We start from the raw sequence: 21,087 nt of genomic DNA on the forward strand, positions 1-21,087 counted from the left end.
AAAAAGAGAAACTGTATTAATCAAGGAAAAATGCTCTCTTTTATTAATTGATACCAATATCAATTAGGGGAGGGGACAAGTGGAAGCTTTAAATTCCTGTTCCTCATCTGCATCGTTTCAGTAATGTTCTCACCTGAAACAGGCAGAAAACACAATGTGGCACTGGTCAACAGGCAGGAGTGGAATGATGGGTAGTCGGATATTGTTACCAGGGATTTAAAAAAATCATCCCATGATAAAAGGAATGGTCATATGGCAATCAGACAAGGGGTTCAGGATGACATTGTGGTTTTTCTGCTCCTGACACCACAGTGAAAGGCCCCAACTTCTCCCACAGGTTGGCCTGGTGGTAAAGCCATAAAGTCTCTTTGTGCAGGCCTTGGTTTAAAATAGCAGTTGGGTCCCCATCAGAGAATGATCTGCATATTTAAAGAAGGACCATGCCAATTATCAGTGGGCATCATTCCAATCTGCTCAACGGTTTAAAATCAGAACCTGTGTGAAGTGCGCAGTACCTCGGTTGGTAAGTCCAACAGGTAATTCTTAGAGCCCAACCGTCCTGTTTTGCCAAGCAAGCCGAGTTAAAATGTCCCTATAATTTCTGAAAATGATGGGCGGGATTCTCTCAGACTGGGATGGGGCCGGAGAATCCCCGTGACCGGCACGAATCGCGCCTTGCCGTCTCGACGCCGGGACGTGATTCTCCACAGAGCCGAGAATCGGCGCCATTGGTGCCAGTGTGGTCGGCGCGGCCATGGCCGGGTGCCGCTCTACGCTGATTCTCGGCCCGGGATGGGCCAAGCGGCCGTCACAAAAAACACGAGTTCCGCTGGCGCCGTTCACACCTGCTCCCATCCGGCGGGACCTCGGCATGGAAGGGTCCGGGGGTGGCCTGTGGGGTGGAGAGAGGGGGGGGGGGGGGGATCGGCCCTGGAGGGGACCTCCATTGTGGCCTGGCCCGCGATCGGGGCCCACCGATCGGCAGGCCGGCCTCTTGGGCTGTGGGACTCCCTTCTTCCGCGCCGGCCCCTTTAGCCCTACGCCATGTTGATTTGGGGCCGGCGCGGAGATTGGAGCCACTGCTGATGTGCGAGTTGGCGCCGGTGCCACTGCGCATGCGTGGACCCCGCGGCGCCCAGTTGACGCCAGGATCAGCAGCTGGAGCGGCGTGGGCCGCTCCAGTGCCGTGCTGGCCCCTAGGATTGCTGATACTGAGGCCATGTTGATGGCGTCAACACTTAGCCTCAGGATCAGAGAATCCCGCTCGATGTTACTCTTCATGCTAGCAGATAACGAATTCACTGAAACAGAAATTTAATCTTCCATAGTCTGACAGACGGTGCTATAATATCAGTTTCAAAAATGCATAGACGTGCATTAACATGGCAAATGATGCTATTTAGAGGTTGATTCTGCTGAGAACCATTTGGTTTCTGCTTGATTCTGAATTTTGAATGAAGCTGACAATTTAGACTGCTATCTTTATTTCTATATAGAATTCAAGGAGTTGTCGGGGATAAACTGTCAATTAAATTATATCATGCTTCAGATAGGAACATAAGAACAGGAACAGGCTATTTAGTACCTGGAGCTTGTTCTGTCACTCAGTAAGATCATGCCTGATCTGTGATCTAATTCCACCTATCAGCCTTTGCCCCATATTCCTCAATACTTTACAATAACAAAAATCTATCCTTCTCAAGTTAAAATGAACAATTAATCAAGCATCAATTATCATTGGCACAATCGAGTTCCAATCATCTGCCACCTTTTATGTGGAGACATGTTGGATAATTTCACTCCTGGATGCCCTTTGGACAGAAACGCCGCAGACAATGGAAAAAAATTATTTACATCTACTCTATGTATTTCACATAGGATTTGTGCCACAGAGACCTGGGATGAATTCTCGGCTTGCCTACTCCGAAATTGCAAAATGCGATTGGGCAGAGAATTGCCTCAGATTCCAAAATCAGGGCAGGCACCAGCTTGACGCCAAATCAGGATGCTCTGGCACCCTGAAAATTAAATGCTGGGGCCATGGGAGGGGGGGGGGGGGGTGAACAGGCCGAGCAGCCAGGGTGCCCCCTCACAGGACTGGGGCAGTGCTCAAGCACCAACCGCCCTTAAGGCAGCCATCTTGCGGCGTACCTACTGATTACCCACCGGTCCCTGGTTCTACACAGTGACATCAGCTATATGGGTGCGTCCACCACCGTACCCAACCCCTCTGCCACAGCGCGTACCCCCCCGGCCCCAAACACCCCGCCCAACCGCCACCACCCACCGGGGGACCGCCCAGGGCAACACGCACACCAGCTCCAAGTGAGGGCAGTGCCAACCAATGGTACGCCGGCATCAGAGATGGCCCAGACACCGAAGGGGCAAGGATGAGGGGGAGGGTCATGTGGAGGCGGAGCATGCAGTGCCAACCGGGGCCCTGTGTAGCCCATGGAACCTGGTTGGGCATGGGAGTACGCACCATGCTCATATGTTGTCATTTCACTCTATACAGACAATGGCATTTGGCATTCAACTAGCAATGGTGGCCACCCTGGTGATGGTCGCAGCTTTGCGTGATGCCCTGCGACGACATGAGCGTGAGCCACTTGGAGAGGAGGGGGAAGCTGCAGCAGCAGAGCGGGCAGCAGCAGAGCGGCCAGCAGCAGAGCGGTCAGGAGCAGAGTGGGCTGCAGCAGAATGGGCTGCAGAGGGCCAGGTGACGGCTGCACAGGCCTGGAGGGCCGGCCGCCAACAGGCTGAGGAGGAGGAGGTGTCAAGGAAGTGCCACAACAGGCCTAGTGTGTACCGCCTCTCATTCTATTCGAGGACCTTCCGGACCAGACATGCCGTCGGAGACTCCGGATGAGCAGAGAGACAGTGCGACACATCTGCCAGATGATGGCACACCTGGCACTGTGGGGGTATTCGGGAGGATACCCTCTCCCGGTGACCGTCAAGGAAACGGATGCCCTGAACCTCTATGCGACAGAGTCCTTCCAGTTGCCGAGTGGGGTCCTGCCCGGGATTTCACAGACCTCGGTGCACAGGTGCATCCATGCCGTCACTGAGGCCCTATATGCCCAGGTGGAACAATACATCCATTTCCATGTGGACCGAGCTCACTAGGATACCCGGGCAGCAGGGTTCGTCGCCATCGCTGGGATGTTCCAGGTCCAGGGGGTAATTGACGGGTTGCATGCCCTCCCCATGGGATAACAGGCAGCTCAGCACAAACCAAAAGGGGTACCACTCAATGAACTACGGCTGGTCTGTGACCATCAGCAGCGCATCATATACCTCACCGCCAGATAAACGGGAAGTGCGCACGATTCCTTGAGTGTGATCGGGCGGTGCTTTGGCCTCCTGAAGATGCGCTTCAGGTGTGTGTACTGCTCTAAAGGGGCCCTCCAATACGAGGCTGAGTGGGTCGCCTGCATCATGGCAGCCTGCTGCATCCTCTACAACATCGCGCAGCAGAGGGGTGATGTGCTGGAGGACCAAGATGAGGAGGAAGGGCAGACCCCGTCCAACGGAGAGGATGCTGGGGAAGTGGACGATGAGGAGGACATGGGGCCCAGGCAGGTAGGGGAGACCGGACGTCGTGTGCGCCAGGGACAACATGCACGGGACGCTCTGACCGCCTCCAGGTTCGCTGATTAGGTGGGAGGGGGTGGAAGGGGGCTGCTGGCCAGGGGCACGGACACCTCAACTTAAACCCACACCCCGTCACTTCCAACACCGCCAAACCCCCTGCTTGCACACCCCTCCGTTATACATACCTGCGCCGCATTGAGCTGGGGGCCCTGGTTCGGCAGTAACAGCGGTCTGGGCCATGGTACAGCATGATGATGACAACCCGCTCTACGATGAGCCCTGGTGCTCCACATCTTATAATGTCTGACTCATGCCCACAGTCACCTGGGTGATCCCTGCATGTGAGCTGGTCAGTCCATCACACGGACCTGTCGAAACCCTGGGATGCGGATCCTGGGGACGGTCGGGGCGGGTATAGTGGGGAGGGGAGGGAGCACAGTCCTCCCACAGGGCCTGCACTAGTTCCCCCCCCCCCCCCCCACCCCTCAGCCAGTGCGGACCTGCCCACTCCCACATCAGGCAGAGCACCGAGGCAGGTTGTAACGGTGGTAACGGGGGTTTAATGTGAACAAATACATACAGTTCGTGCCCTAGCCTCTATTACGAAGTTGCACTTGTGCCAACCTAACTGGTGTCGAACTCTTTGACCTTACGGGCCTTAACGCTACGCTTAGGTGGTTTTCCAGATGGTACAGCAGGAGTGGAGGCATCCTGCTGTGATTCCATTTCTGCGACAAGGGTCCCCGTTGGCGTGCGTCCCCTGGGACAGCCCGGCCTGGATGGACCCAGCCAGTGCTCAGGTATCCCGGGTGGCGTGGTGTCGCCCTGTTCTGCCCACTGCCCAGCAGATGCACCAGGGATGGGGGGGGGGGGGAGAGAGTCCGAGGTGCCGCGGTGTTTCAGCATCTGCCCTGCGGGAGTCACCAGCACAGACCCCACCACCTCCCCCTCCCTCGGGGTGCCCGATGGCCCCCAGCTTCTCCATTGGACGAGGGTGTGAGCGGAGCAATTCTCTGAGGACCCCCCTCCCACCACCTGATGCTGCCAGTCCTGGAGGCCCGCTTTAGTCTCAACTAGGGTCTGAACGCTCGTGCCATGGAGCACAAGGAATGGACAATCTCCCTCTGGGCCTGCACCACATCATGCTGTGACTGTGCCACCACCCTGAGGGTCTGTGCCACATCAGCCAGTGACTGGGCCACCTTCCTCTATGTCTGCGTAATGCTGGCCAGCGCCTGGGCAATGATAGTTCACAGCTATCGCCTGCTGTGCCTGGATCATGCTGAGGAGCGCCGCTGCAAATTCCAGCTGGCTCTGACACATGGCTGCCTGTGAGAGGGCAGCCCTGTCCTGGGGCTCGGCCACCGCCAGCACAGAATTCCCCAGGCTTTGGACACGCTGAACCATAACCGAAAACGTCACCCCAATGCCTCCACCACGGATGCCACCTGTGCGGTGTGGGCTTGGGTGGCACGCTTGGCTTGCACCACACCCTGCTCCTGCACATGGATGGCCTCCTCCACCTGCGCCTGCAGGTGCTGGATGGTCGCCGACATCCCCTCTTGTAGTCCCAGGCTCTCTGACTGCATTTGCACTATGGCTGGGACTGGATATTCCAGAAGCTCGGGACCCTTCCGGACTGCAGCTGGTTCCTGGGGTCGGCCTGCCCTCCGACTGTCCAGCCCATTGGTGCTCCTACCTCCAACCGCTGCACCGGATGCGATGTGTGGTGTGCACCAGATAGTGTCCCATGAACCTCTTGATTAATGTGCCCAACCGAGGTGATAGAGTCTGAGCTGGTTGTGGGTGTTGGAGACAGATGTGACGGGAAATCAGTGTCATTCTTCGACCCAAGCTCCGGGATGTCCTGAGTCTTGGGCGGAGGGCTGCAGTTCGGGCTGTTCTCCCCGTTAGTGCACGGCTGTCTCGGTGGCACTGGCTCTGGCTGGGGGCGGGGGGACTCCAGCAAGTCCTGCAAGACATCATGTATGATTAGACAGCGAGCCAGGGGGTGTAGGGTTGAGGAGGGAAAGGGGGTGGGGTGGGGTTGTGGGGTCGGGAGTGAGGGGTGGGGGCTGAGGTGGGGCAAGGGGGTGGGGGTGAGGAGAGGGGTGCCCACACATATCCTGGGCAAACGCAATACAGCGGGGTCTCACTTGCTCGCCTGTGACTACACTCCATCCCGGCGACATCCCTTTCCTCTGGGCCACTGGCTATGTTCAGGGCCCTCTGCCTGGGCATGGTGAGGGGCCACAGTTCTGCTGGTCCGCCTCTTCTTCCGCTCCCAGCAGTTGTGCACAGCGCTCTCCTGGGGGTGGGGGGGGGATTGGGGGGGGGGAGGGGGGGGGATTACGGGTGTGTGTGGGGGGTGTTAGTGTCAGGGGCACGGGGCAGCCAACTCACCCTGGCTACCCTGAAAGGTCATGCAGTTTCTTCCTGCACTGCATGCCAGTCCTGAATATGTTGCCCACAGCACTGACCACCTCTCCCACCTGCGCCTTGGCACAGAAAACGGCGGCGCCTGGCGGCATTCCTCCCAGGCCGGGGTATAGATTCATCCTTCTCTCCTTCACGGCATCCAGGAGGGTGTCCAGCTCAGCGTCCCTGAACCATGGTTCCTCCAGCCATCTTGTTGCCTGTGATGGTGTGTGTGCAGGGAAGGGCCAGTTAAGTGCGGCTGCGGCGTGTCAGCCTCATGAGTGCCAATCCAGGACCCAGCAAATCAGGCATCATTTTCCATGGAATTGGTTGTGTTCCACCTAGCCACGGTGTTAGCCCATTTAAAGTAGCTGAATCGATACAGGTGTTGCGCCGATTTTGCTGTTGCAAAACGCGACACTTCCTCCGCTGACGTTAACACGTAGCTTCAAAAACAGAGATTCCAGCCCAGGCAGATTTAACCCAAGCAGTCCAGGCCTGTATTTAAGCTCGACGAGCTTCCTCCCATCTTTTCTGATCTAAATCAATTATTGTAAATCTCTATTCTCTCCTCTTTCAAATGCTTCCCTTTAATATTTTGATCAAATCATATCCAGGGAGTACAATCCTAGTTGGTGCAATCTTTCCTCATATTTTAAGACAATTAAATTATTTCTAAGGTGTGTTATCCAGAACAGCTTACAGTACTCCAGGTGGATCTAACAAGATGTATAGCTGAAGCATGACTCCTAAGCCCTTAGATTTTATTTGTATCATTGGCATATTTTCATACATGGCTCTGTTTTGTAATCTAACTATGGGAATATTTGAGGCCAAACACAGATGCTTCGGGGCGCCAGTAGTCAAATACTGCCAATTAGAGTAACTGCTCTGTAGCCCTGCTCTCTGCCTCCTGCTGCCAGTCAATTTCCTAACCAGGCCAATAGTTTGCCTTCAATTCCATGGACTTCAACTTTAACTAACAGTCTCTTGTGTGAGACTTGATCAACTGTCTTCTGGAAGTTGAGGTCACAATGTAGCTGCTTTGATTTTTTTTTTCCTTTTTCTTTGCAATTGTTTTGAAATCGAATCTGAACCATCACACAGTAGAAGTAGGTGTAAAGCAGGGTAGTGTGAGTACGTCATGCATTTACTACCAACCCAATCAATTATTTCTAAACCCAATTTATCTGGTAAATTATATTGGCACAACATGATAATGTTCATAAAGTTAAAAAAAACTTAAAACACATGTATAACTCACTCCATTCCAAAAGAGATGAGAGAGACGCTAACCACAACCAGGTCAAGTATGTTGAAGTAATTCCTGCAGAAGGAGCCTTTGTGAATGAATGCCCCGTAGGCAGTCATCTGTGCAAAAGCAACACAAAGATGTGACCACAAAGTTACCTTTCTAATCAAATGCAATTAAGACAAGGTTTTGAAGATTGTAAAAGCACAGTTTCATGTATATATGTATTTAAAGAGGTTATGAATTAAAGGGTTCCCATCGTAAAATAGATGCACAGAGATTTTGCTTGGTTTATTAACATCATATTAAAAAGATGGCATGGTATTAGCACAATCAGAAATTGCTATTGAAGAAATTGTCAAGACAATGATTTTTCCACAAATCACTGGTTCTCCCAGGTCCATGTACATTTACTCCAATGTTTCAACATTATTTCTGCACGTACTTGATTTACCTGGTACTGCATGGCACATTGTATGTTTTTACACTGCTGCCTGCTTTCTCTTTTAAACCAAAAGAGCATTTTTGTTTACCTTTTAGGACCAATTGGTTGAGAAATTGGTTTAGATTTGGCAGCTGTATGGAACTTGCATTTGAAGATGCCGGTTCAAGGTCTTCAAATACACAAAACTGGTGAGCCGTGGATGACAATCACAGGACTGGCATCCTGATGCAGCTTACTAGTCGAAGCCCACAAAATAACTGACTTCAACTGAATACGGATGCAAGACCTTACTCATGCTAAACTATAAATTATTTTTTAAAATTGTTTAAAGAAATAATTCAAAACATGGATCTACATATAAATTAGTGTCTGGAAACTATTTGTTTCCTGAAGATTAAAATTGAGAAGATACTTAGGTTTTGATGATGCTGTTTGTAGTTAACATTACAGACGACAATCCCATTTTATTCTATCATTGTATACACATGCCAAATTTGCCACACATTTGTCTACAGAGGTTCCTACTTAAAATGAGGTAAGTTGTTCTTTATTGTTTTTAATGGAGCACTAGGGGGGTTGGTTAAGGAAAGCCAAGACTACATACAGAAATATCAGGTTTCAAGCACTCTGGGCCAGGAATCATGTGGGTGAGAATTACTACTGGTCCTGATAAACATGGTCCTGACACGGTGGACTGAGCTAAGGGGGTAACTCTTCAAGTGAGTTGGCCCCAAAGTCCAGCGGCGAGACCCCTAAATAACGGGACGTCCAGAGACCCGTAAATGAAGCGATCACAACAGATACCTCTAAAATTAAAAAAAAAACAGATTCCCCCACCCTCCCAAATTCTGGCAATGTTTATCAACATCAAGCTTTGAATGACAGTTCCTGGACTACTTCAAACATAATTGGGCTGGATTCTCCCGTCCCCGGCGGGGCGGGGAGTCCCGGCAGGATGGAGTGGCGTGAACCACTCTGGTGTCGGGCTGCCCCAAAGGTGTGGAATCCTCCGCACCTTCAGAGGCTAGGCCGGCGCCAGAGTGGTTTGCGCCCCGCCGGCCAGCATGGAAGGCATTTTGCGCCGTGAAAGCCGGGGCCGAAGGGACTCTGCTGCCCGGCATGGGTCCGCACATGCACGGGAGTGTTAGAGGCTGCTGACGTCATCCCCGAATACCATTAGAAAGTTTTCACCTGATCACTGAAATGTATTCCATAATCAGTAGGCACTGTATGAAACCTTAGGTTAAATTTTCTGCTTATGTACTCCTGGCAAGTAGTCTTGCCCACTGGGGCACATGTGAAATCATAGATTATCATAGAATTTACAGTGCAGAAGGAGGCCATTCGGCCCATCGAGTCTGCACCGGCTCTTGGAAAGAGCAACCTACCCAAGGTCAACACCTCCACCCTATCCCCATAACCCAGTAACCCCACCCAACACCAAGGGCAATTTTGGACACTAAGGGCAATTTATCATGGCCAATCCACCTAACCTGCACATCTTTGGACTGTGGGAGGAAACCAGAGCACCCGGAGGAAACCCACGCAGACACGGGGAGGATGTGCAGACTCCGCACAGACAGTGACCCAAGCCGGAATCGAACCTGGGACCCTGGAGCTGTGAAGCAATTGTGCTATCCACAATGCTACTGTGCTGCCATTTGGGTATACTATTGAATGATGTTTATCTGCCTTCATGTGCCATTGGACCATGCATCTTGTTATGATCAGCAAAATACCTATCTTACAAGTGGCTCAGTTCAACACGCTGTTTATGAATAGTGTGGATAGCAGGAGAGAGAGAACAGATCATTTCCGAATTGGACTAGTCATAGGGCAGCACAGTGGGGCAGTGGTTAGCCCTGCTGCCTCACGGCGCTGTGATCCCCGTTCGATCCCGGCTCTGGGTCACTGTCCGTGTGGAGTTTGCACATTCTCCCCGTGTTTGCATGGGCCTCACTTCCACAACCCAAAGATGTGCAGAGTAGGTGGATTGGCCACGCTAAATTGCCCCTTTATTGGAAAAAATGAATTGGGTTCTCTAAACTTATAAAAAAAAATTGCACCAGTCAAAATTCCAATGGTCACTCTCCAACTTTCAATAGCTTTCAACAGCGGTTTTATCCTTGTCACCTTCTGCCTTCTATTGCCAAGCCAGTTTTCAATTTCATGGGATTGACTCTTCCTTAAAAGGTTCATGCAGAATTGTTTAAGTATAATCATTTAAAAAATGCAAATTCACAAAATGAGATGAACATTATTGATGTGCCATTACCTTTAATATAATTTCTACTGTAAAGATACTAGTGAAGACATAATCTGCATAGGTAAGGACCTGAAAAAGAAGAATTTATCAGTAATTTAGTCCAACTTTGTAAATGCAAACAATTGCACATGTTAACAATCAGAATTTTAAAAATTCAATTGAGAATTAAAATAAAAGAAATTCTATCAGATCTGCTGTGGCATTGCTTGTGGTGAGTCAGGCAATTTGTTGTTAATTACTGTTAATAAAGAAGGGGTATTTACTTACCCACGTAAAGGATTACATACCTCCATACCAAGCTCTGGCAGTTCGGTGCCAATTGATACACTGTATAATTTCAAGAACCAATGAGCACCAAAGTGTAATGTGGTGCTTATGAAAAAATGCTTTGGAAAAATGTAATCTGTTGATCAATTTCCCCTATGGAAGAAACATCTGGACAGCAGACCAACAAAGGTGTCAATCATTCAAGCCCTTTGCAAAGGCCTTTCGGCCAGCCCCGGCTCCGGGCGTCAAAGGCCGCTGGTGCCGGTTTTGGTGCCAGTCGGTGTGTTGCCAACCGCTCCGGTGCGGGCCTAGCCCCTCAATGTGAGGGCTTGGCCCCCAAAGGTGCGGAGAAGTCCGCACCTTTGGGGAGGCCCGACGCCGGAGTGGTTGGCGCCACTCCGCTACGCCGGGACCCCCCGCCCCGCCGGGTAGGGGAGAGTCCTGCCCAAGATGTCGTAGTTATAGGTGGAGAGCTCGATTCTCCATCACAAAATCTTGTCGTTCTTAATCTTGCCCTGCTGTGTGTTATTAAACATGAAAGCAACTGACCGTTGGTCTGTGAGGAGAGTGAATCTCCTGCCGGCCAGGTAATGTCTCCTGTGTCACACAGCTTGCACAAGAGCTTGTGCCTCCTTCTCGACTGAGGAGTGTCGAATTTTGGAGGCATGGAGGGTACGGGAAAAAAAGGCGACAGGCGTTCCTGCCTGGTTGAGGGTAGCAGCCAGGGCAAAGTCAGACGCATCGCTCTCCACCTGGAACGGAAGGGATTAATCCACAGCGTGCATCGTGGCCTTGGCAATGTCGGCTCTGGTGCAGTTGAAAGCCAAGTGGTCCTCAGCCGTCAGGGGAAAAATCGTGGACTTAATGAGTGGGCGGGCCTTGTCCGCGTAGTTGGGGACCCAGTGGACATAATATGAGAAAAACCCCAGGCATCGTTTCAGGGCCTTGGGGCAGTGGGGAAGGGGGAGTTGGAGGAGGGGGCGCATGCAGTCGGGGCAGGGCCCTAGGACACCATTTTCTACGACATAGCTGAGGATTTTCTAGCCGGGTTGTGCGGAAAATGCATTTCTCCTTATTGTAGGTTAAATTAAGAAGTCGGGCGGTGTGGAGGAATTTGTCTAGGTTCGCGTCATGGTCCTGCAGGTCATGGCCACAGATGGTGACATTATCCAAGTACGAGAACGTGGCCCGCAGCCCGTACTGGTCCACCATTCGGTCCATTGTTCGTTGGAAGACCGAAACCCCGTTGATGACGCCAAAGGGGACCCGGAGGAATTGGAAGAGGCGGCCATCTGCCTTGAAGGCAGTGTACTGGCGGTCTTCAGGCCGGATAGGGAGCTGGTGGTATGTGGACTTCAAGTTTACCATAGAGAAGACTCGATACTGCGCAATCTGATTGACCATGTCAGATATGCGCGGGAGGGGGTACGCATCGAGGTGCGTGTACCGGTTGATCGTCTGACTGTAGTCGATGACCATCCGGTTTTTCTCCCCGGTCCTGATGACCACCACTTCCGCTCTCCAGGGGCTGTTACTGGCCTCGATGATCCCTTCAGGAGCCACTGAACCTCTGATCCGATGAAGGCTCTGTCCTGAGCACTGTACCGTCTGCTCTGGGTGGCGACGGGCTTACAGTCTGGGGTGAGGTTCGCGAAGAGCGAGGGAGGAGCGACCTTCAGGGTCGCGAGGCTGCAGAACGTGAGAGGGGGCAGAGGTCCCCCGAATTTTAGAGTTAGGCTTCTGAGGTTGCAGTGGAAATCTAAACCGAGCAGGAGGGGAGCGCAGAGATGAGGAAGGACGTAGAGCTTAAAGTTTGTGTACTCCACGCCTTGTATTGACAGGTTTGCGACGCAATACCCCCGGATCTGCACGGAGTGCGAACCGGAGGCAAGCGATATAGTCTGCGAGACAGGGAGGACCCGGAGGGAGCAGCGCCCTATCATATCCGGGTGGACGAAACTATCTGTGCTCCCAGAGTCGAAGAGACAGGACGCCTCCTGCCCATTGAGTTTGACGGCCATCATAGAATTTCGCAGATGGTAAGGCCAGGACTGGTCGAGCTGGACCGAGCTGAGGTATTGCGGAGGACTATCTGTGGCAGCAGCGTGATCGCAACATGGCGGCATTGACGATGGCGCCCCCATGGTTCCCACGCGGCGGATGACGCGTCGGAAGGGGGCAGTCCCGGCAGGCACGATGCCACGTTGCAAGGTCTGTGAGCCTCAGGCCGGCCCTGACAGGCTTTTGACTTTGGGGCTTTAGAGCGGCTCAGACATGCCTTCGCAAAATTACCTTTCTTGCCGCAGCGCTGCGTGCTGGGCAGCGCTGCCAGGGATGCTGGCCCTGCCCGCAGAAATAACAGCAAGGTCCTCCGGTGCTGGCCGGCAGCCGCGCGGCGCAGGAGTGAAGTATGCTTGGGTCGGGTGATGGCTTCGCCTCCCACATCCCCCGGATGCCGCGTGGTCGGATGGGAAGGCCTCGAGGCTCTGGAAAGCCACTTCTAATGAGGTAGCCACCTTCACTGTCGCCTCGAGGTCGAGAGCCCCTTTTTCGAGGAGATGCTGCCGGATATAGCTGGACCGGACTCCAGCCACATAAGTGTCCCGAATCATTAGCTCCAAATGCTCCGATGCAGAGACCGCCCGGCAGTTACAACTGCAGGCGAGTACCCTCAATTCACGAAGATATTCTGCGAGCGACTCACCCTGGCGCTGACACTGCTTGGTCAGGAGGTGTCGAGCGAGGACCTTGTTGACCGGCCTCACAAACTGTCCCTTGAGTACATCTACAGCCTCCGTATACGAGGCCGCTTCCCTGGTTAACTGGAAGATCCGGTGGCTCACCCGGGCGTTGAGGAGACGCTGTTGGAGTGCCGGGGAAACCACAGCAGTCGAGGAGTCGAGGTAGGCCTCGAAGCAACTGAACCAATGCTCAAAGATAGCTGCCGCTTCAACGGCCTGCGGGTCCAGTTCGAGACGTTCAGGTTTGAGGGCAGTATCCATTATCAAAAAAACTTTTAGTCTATTAAATTGATGAACATCAATTCAGTCGAGACGCTGAGTCGTAGTGAACCGATGCTTTAATAGACTAAAAGTGTGCCAACCTATAGCTCCTCCCACACTGCAAGACTGCCCCAGATCGACGGGCTTTATACCTCCTCAGAGAGGCGGAGCAGCAGCAACAGCAGCACCAATAACAACATTCCAGCAGTACAACAGCAACAACCAATAACAGAACAGCAATAACAGTAAGTATATACAGCAGTGGAGATAATGATAGTACTAGAGCAGTAGAACAATAGTGAACATATATACAATAGCCTTACGTAGCCATACGTGGCTCACTACATAGATTCAGTACTATTGTTTTATTATCTGTTACTCAGTAAAGTGTACGAATCTAATCAAGTTAAGTAGTGTAAAATAAATTACTTTTGATTTAAACATCTTAGTTTTATATTCTTTGTCAACACTACAAATCTGGCTATCTTGGAGAACGTGACAAGAAATATAACATGATACTAATAGTGGTAATATAACAGGCCCTATTTGCATACAATAAACGAGAGGCATCCCATATCCAACGGCCTCCTGTCATTCAGCGGATTTCCCAGCAAGTGGTTACGTGGTGCCGAATAGTACTCCTTTTGAAAAACGTGAACCTGATGGAAGGGCTTCGGTGGGGAGCCAAGGAGGTGAGTAGCCATCTTTGCTCACAGACAAAAAGCCCAGGGGTGCTGGGATTGCCGCCCGTGTGCTCAGCAGGGGGATGGGGGACTCTCGGCTGGGGATAAGGGAGCCTCCTCAGGGGTGGGCTGCCATAGGAGGGTGGGTGGGGAGGCGCTGGGGGGGCAACTGCTTGCGGTACCACCATGCCAACCACTGGATCATGTGTACCCGTACCTGGGGCAATCTTGTCCCTGCTGTCTGCCCTAACGACACCAATAACACCCACCGACTGCCGAGGCCTCTTGGCTGTGCGACTGAAGGCTATCGTTAATAGGGAATTGGCAATCGTGGTTACATGAGCACTTCCCACATCCCAAGCGGATTCCCGTGGGTAGGTGTGCCATGTAGCATGCGGGAGTCATCGCCGAGCATCAGAGTCACACCTTGATGCTTGGACACTGTGCCTGAACACTGCAGAAGTCAACACCACACACGCAGCAGCCAACATCCGAACACCCAGGGGATGGGACATAGCTCCGGGGACACGTCCATGGCAGGAGGGTGGGTGGCTGCCACGGGGAAGGGGTGATGCCTGGCAAGATGGGCCAAGGGTTCGGAGGTCAACCCGCATTACGGAAGAGAGTGACAGAGGCATCGTACTGGTTGTGTACAAGGGTATTTAACGTGTAACACAAGTCCCCACTCTCCTTTTTAAAAAACAATTTTTATTAAAATTTTGCAGAATTTTTCATAATAAAACAGTAGTAACAATAATAACAAAACAAACTAGACTGAACATTAACATAGTGTAAAAAGAGAATATACAATACCAATGAAATAGATATTACCTCACGCGGCTCAGTCTTCCCACACCATCCCAATGAAGCACGGCTGCCACCTCCGAGAGAACCCTAGCGTAGACCCTCTTAAGGCAAACTTTATTTTCTCAAGGCTGAGAAACCCAGCCATGTCGGTAACCCAAGTCTCTATACTCGGGGGCTTCAAATCCCGCCACATTAATAAAATCCGTCTCCGGGCCACTAAGGAGGCAAAGGCCAAGACATCGGCCTCTTTCGCCCCCTGAACTCCCGGGTCTTCTGACACTCCAAAGATCGCGATCTCTGGACTCGGCACCTCCAGTGTGTTAAGCACCTTGGACATTGCCCTCGAGAACCCTTGCCAGAGCTCTCTAAGCTCCGGGCATGCCCAAAACTTGCTCATTCTCGTTGCCGTCATGTGTGCTCGGTGGACCACCTTAAACTGAATTAGACTGAGCCTGGCACATGATGAGGAGGAATTAACCCTGCCCAGGACCTCTGCCCACAGACCTGCTTCCAACTCCTCACCTAGCTCCTTCTCCCATTTGCCCTTGAGCTACTCCGCCGGGGTTTCCTCCGCCTCCTGTAGTTCCTGGTAGATATCCGACAACTTCCCCTCCCCCACCCAGGTGCCGGAGACCACCCTGTCCTGTATCCTCAGTGGCGGCAGCGTCGGAAAGGCCACTACCTGTTTTTTCAGGAAGGCTCGAACTTGCAGATATTTAAAGGCGTTTCCTGGCGGCAGATTAAATTTGTCCTCTAGCGTCTTCAAACTGGGAAAGCTTCCATCTATGAACAAATCTCCCATCCTTTTGATGCCTGCCCTCTGCCAGCTCTGGAACCCACCATCCATCCTACCCAGGACAAACCTGTGGTTGTTACTGTGGTGAAGGTAACCCTGTAATTCACACTGTGATATATATATGAGGCTGTACGATTGTGAGTGCAGGTGCATTGCCGACCACTAGGGGAATAGCTCTGGGAATGCTTAGGAGTTTGTACAGGGCTCCAACCTTGACTCCGCCGACGGCTGCTCCCCCTGGACTGCTGTATAAATATCGATGCCCAGAGCCAGCCGACCAGTTCATCGTGTAACAGGCACGTGTCTAGTGAATTGATGGTCTCATCAATTTAATCTACTTAAGAAACAGCAGGATCAATTATGGAATCAGCCCTCAACCCTGAGCGACTGGAACTCGACCCACAGGATGCAGAGCCAAAATAAATTTTTTCTCATTGGCTCCGGTGTTTTAAAGCTTACCTGGCAGAAGCAAGCACAGCCGAAACAACGGAGGAGCAGAAATTGAGCCTACTGCACGCGAGGGTGAGCCACAGAATCTCTACTCAACTAAACTGTGCCGGTTCGTATACTGAAGCCCTAGCGCTACTCGACAAAATGTATGTGAGGCCTGTTAATGAAGTTTATGCACGACACGTGTTCACTACTCGCCGCCAGCGGCCTACGGAATCGCTCGCAGAATTCCTGAGAGAGCTTAAAACTTTATCTAGTGACTGTAATTACTAGGCGGTTACCGCGGCAGAACATAGAGAACTTGCTGTACGCAATGCCTTTGTTGCGGGCCTTAGGTCAAATTACGTGCGCCAGCGACTGCTGGAAAAGGCGGCCCTAAATCTTGAAGCGACTGTTGAACTTGCTACCACTATGGAGGTCTCCTTCCGCAGCCTCACCTCGTTCCCCGCGGACCCCGCGACCCCGTCATGGGCCCCCGACCAGCGACTCCCCAGGCCTGCGCCGCGCGGCCGCCCAGCCACAATGCTGCCCCAGCCTGCCACTTTTGCGGCCAGAATCAGCACTCGTGGCAGCAGCTGCGGGCGAAAATGACACTATGCCAGAGTGTGTCTGGCGAAGAAAGTCCCAGCCTATAACCCTCCCACGGCTCAAAGCACTCGTTCCCTGAATTCACAGGCCGCAGGCCCCGAAATGCTGCAGCCTGCATGCCGACTCCGCCCCCACCTGACATGTGTGACTCATGGGGGCAACCATCTTGGCAATCCTCCTCCACGCGGCCGGCCATGTGCGACTCATGGGGGCAGCCATCTTGGAAATCCTACTCCATGCGGCCGGCCATGTGCGACTCATGGGGGTGGCCATCTTGGGATCCATCCCCTTCAAACTCTGAAACTTACTGATGGAACCATCAATTCTACGGACACGTGCTTGTAGGATTAGAATAGCGGTTTTAATATACTTAAAACAGAGCCAGCCTGTTCGCTGTTGAACTTTAGATGAACTGGCTGGCTGGCTCTGTGGCACAGATCTTTATACAGCAGCTCCAGGGGGAGGAGTTCTGGGCGGAGCCAAGGGGGGAGCCCAGTACAAACTCTCGAGTACTCCCAGAGCTACTCCCCCTGGTGGTCAGGTAGTGCAACTGCACTTACAATATCGGTACGTTTATACATAGAACATAGAACATAGAACACTACAGCACAGTACGGGCCCTTCGGCCCTCGATGTTGCGCCGACCTGTGAAACCATCTGAAGCCTATCTGACCTACACTATTCCATTTTCATCCATATGTCTATCCAGTGACCACTTAAATGCCCTTAAAGTTGGCGAGTCTACTACTGTTGCAGGCAGGGCGTTCCACACCCCTACTACTCTCTGAGTAAAGAAACTGCCTCTGACATCTGTCCTATATCTATCACCCCTCAATTTAAAGCTATGTCCCCTCGTGTTGGTCATCACCATCCGAGGAAAAAGACTCTCACTGTCCACCCTATCTAACCCTCTGACTATCTTATATGTCTCTATTAAGTCACCTCTCAGCCTTCTCCTCTCTAACGAAAACAACCTCAATTCCCTGAGCCTTTCCTCGTAAGACCTTCCCTCCATACCAGGCAACATCCTAGTAAATCTCCTCTGAACCCTTTCCAAAGCTTCCACATCCTTCCTATAATGTGGTGACCAGAACTGCACGCAGTACTCCAGGTGCGGCCGCACCAGAGTTATGTACAGCTGCAGCATGACCTTGTGGTTCCGAAACTCAATCCCCCTGCTTATAAAGGCTAGCACACCATATGCCTTCTTAACAGCCCTATTAACCTGGGTTGCAACTTTCAGGGATTTATGTACCTGGATGCCGAGATCTCTCTGTTCATCTACACTACCAAGAATCTTGCCATTAGCCCAGTACTCTGCATTCCTGTTACTCCTTCCAAAGTGAACCACCTCACACTTTTCCGCATTAAACTCCATCTGCCACCTCTCAGCCCAGCTCTGCAGCTTATCTATGTACCTCTGTATCCTATAACATCCTTCAGCACTATCCACAACTCCACCGACCTTCGTGTCATCTGCAAATTTACTAACCCATCCTTCTACACCCTCTTCCAGGTCATTTATAAAAATGACAAACAGCAGTGGCCCCAAAACAGATCCTTGCGGTACACCACTAGTAACTGAACTCCAGGATGAACATTTGCCATCAACTACCACCCTCTGTCTTCTTTCAGCTAGCCAATTACTGATCCAAACCGCTAAATCACCTTCAATTCCATACTTCCTTATTTTCTGCAATAGCCTACCGTGGGGAACCTTATCAAACGCCTTACTGAAATCCATATACACCACATCAATGGGAACAGAGTGACATTGGTAACTTATAACACCGAATTATATCTCATTCACCCCCCTGTGAAAAAAATGAAGTACCACGGGGGTGGTGGCTCACAAAGTTAGTCTGTCCGGTGGACGAATTGTTCGTTACGATCTGCGGAGCACCGAGGTTGCAGCCTCTTGCGGTGGCTGGGTGGGTGTTGAGAGCTGGGAAACGATGGCAGACTCCGGGGTGGGTCTCGTCCGAACTTCATACACCTCTGGCTCGACCGGCAGCTGGGAGCGCTGGGGGCGGGCTGGTGCTGGCGCGTGGAATAGGTGGGGCGAGCTTGCGGGATCAGGGGCGCGAGGGGGCGGCAGCATAGGGAACGGGGTAAGGGGTTCCTCAGTGAGGGTGGGGGGGGGGGGGCTGGATCCAGCGGGTGCCAGGTCCCGAAGGGATACTGTGTCCTGGCAACTGTCCGGGAACTCCACGAATGCGTACTGTGGGTTGGAATGGAGGAGGCGCACCTTTTCAACAAGGGGGTCGGTTTTGTGCGCCCTGACGTGCTTCCTCAGGAGAACCGGGCCTGGTGTCCTCAGCCACGCCAGAAGTGAAACCCCCGTGGTAGTGCCCCTAGAAAAAATGAAGAGCCGCTCGTGAGGGGTTTGATTGGTCGCTGTACAGAGGAGGGATCTAATTGCGTGGAGCGCGTCCGGGAGGACTTCTTGCCATTGGGAGACTTGGAGTTTTCTAGACCGGAGGGTCAGTAGGACGGTCTTCCAGACCGTCGCGTTCACCCTTTCCACCTGCCCGTTCCCCCTGGGGTTGTAGCTGGTACTCCTGCTCGAGGCGATGCCCTTGTCGAGCAGGTACTGACGCAGCTCGTCGCTCATAAAGGACGAACCCAGGTCGCTGTGCACGTAGCTGGGGAACCCAAACAGGGTGAAGACACTATGCAGGGCCCTAATGACTGTGTCTGAGGTCATGTCGGGGCACGGAATGGCAAAAGGGAATTGGGAGAACTCGTCTATGATGTTGAGGAAATAAATGTTCTTGTTAGTGGAGGGGAGTGGCCCTTTGAAATCGATCGTAAGGCGTTCAAAGGGCCTAGAAGCCTTGACCAGGTGGGCCCTCTCTGGTCTATAGAAGTGCGGTTTGCACTCTGCACAGATCGGGCAGTCCCTGGTGACCGCTTTTATCTCCTCATTGGAGAAAGGCAGGTTTCGGGCTCTGATGTAGTGGGCGAGCCGGGTGACCCCTGGATGGCAGAGGTCATCGTGGATGGCTTTCAGACGGCTGATCTGCGCGCTGGCGCATGTCCCGCAGGATAGGGCATCCGAGGGCTCGTTGAGCTTCCCCGGTTGATATTTAATATCGTAACTATAGGTGGAGAGCTCGATCCTCCACCAAAGGATTTTATCGTTTTCTATTTTGCCCCTTTGCGAGTTGTCAAACATAAAGGCAACCTATCGTTGGTCGGTGATGAGGGTGAACCTCCTACCTGCGAGGTAGTACCTCCAGTGATGAACAGCCTCCACGATGGCTTGTTCTTCCTTCTCGACTGAGGAGTGTCGGAGTTCTGAAGCGGATAGGGTACGGGAGAAAAATGAAACCGCACTCCATGTCTGGTTTAAAGTGGCTGCAAGAGCTACCTCTGAGGCGTCGCTCTCAACCTGAAAGGGAGTGGATTCATCCACCGCCCGCATGGCCGCTTTGGCGATGTCCTCCTTGATGCAGTTGAAAGCCTGGCGCGCCTCAGCTGACAGGGGAAATAGTGTGGCCTTAAAGAGTGGGCGGGCTTTGTCTGCATATTGAGGGACCCACTGGGCGTAATACGAAAAGAATCCCAAGCACCGTTTGAGGGCCTTGGGACAATGAGGGAGAGGGAGTTCTAAGAGGGGGCGCATACGGTCCGGGTTGGGACCCAGGACTCCGTTTTTCACGACATAGCCGAGGATGGCTAGTCTGGTCATGCGGAAAACGCATTTCTCCTTGTTATAGGTGAGGTTTAGTTTCTGAGCCATCTGGAGTAAACGGTAGAGGTTGGCGTCGTGGCCCTGCTGGTCATAGCCGCAGATGGTAACGTTATCCAAGTACGGGAACGTGGCCTGCAGCCCGTACTGGGCCACTATTCGGTCCATTGCTCGTTGGAACACTGAAACCCCATTAGTGACGCCAAAGGGAACCCGGAGGTAATGGAAGAGGCGGCCATCGGCCTCGAACGCCGTGTAGTGGCGGTCCTCCGGGCGGATTGGGAGCTGGTGGTATGCAGACTTCAGATCCACCGTGGAAAATAGCTGATATTGGGTGATCTGGTTAACCATGTCTGCAATTCTGGGGAGGGGATACGCGGCTAGGAGCGTAAAGCGATTTATGGTCTGTCTATAGCCGATGACCATGCAAAATTTTTCCCCGGTCTTGACGACCACAACCTGAGCTCTCCGGGGACTATTACTGGCCTCTATGATCCCCTCACTGAGCAGCTTTCGGACCTCCGATTGGATAAAGACCCTATTCTGTAGGCTGTATCGCCTGCTGCGAGTAGCTACTGGTTTGCAATCTGGAGTGAGATTGGCGAAGAGAGGAGGGGTGGAGATGCGCAGCGTGGCTAGGCTGCAGATAGTGAGTGGGGGCAGGGGCCCGCCGAAGCTGAGGGTCAGGCAGGGAGACCAGTCGCATTCTTGTCCTGTACCAGGTATATGAACAGGTATATAGACAGGTATATGAACGGGCGGCAACAGAGGGAAGTCGACCTTGGAAAATAGGAGACAGGTTTAGTTAAAGTATCTGGATCG

The 21,087-nt window shown here is 52.4% G+C and overlaps 1 protein-coding gene across 4 annotated transcripts in view; it reads right to left on the minus strand.

Moving 5' to 3' along the window:
• Positions 1-21,087, minus strand: part of cacna1c (calcium channel, voltage-dependent, L type, alpha 1C subunit) — a 1,225,933-nt gene that overhangs the window by 430,196 nt on the left and 774,650 nt on the right. For all 4 annotated transcript variants that reach the window (XM_038780480.1, XM_038780479.1, XM_038780478.1 and 1 more), the window contains 2 exons: positions 9,988-10,047; positions 7,280-7,386 (listed from right to left, as the gene is read on the minus strand). In XM_038780480.1, coding sequence (XP_038636408.1) covers positions 7,280-7,386; positions 9,988-10,047 — 167 coding nt within the window. The remainder of the gene's footprint in view (positions 1-7,279; positions 7,387-9,987; positions 10,048-21,087) is intronic.

This window comes from Scyliorhinus canicula, chromosome 20, assembly GCF_902713615.1.
Source record: "Scyliorhinus canicula chromosome 20, sScyCan1.1, whole genome shotgun sequence".
In the NCBI taxonomy this organism is placed as follows: domain Eukaryota; kingdom Metazoa; phylum Chordata; class Chondrichthyes; order Carcharhiniformes; family Scyliorhinidae; genus Scyliorhinus; species Scyliorhinus canicula.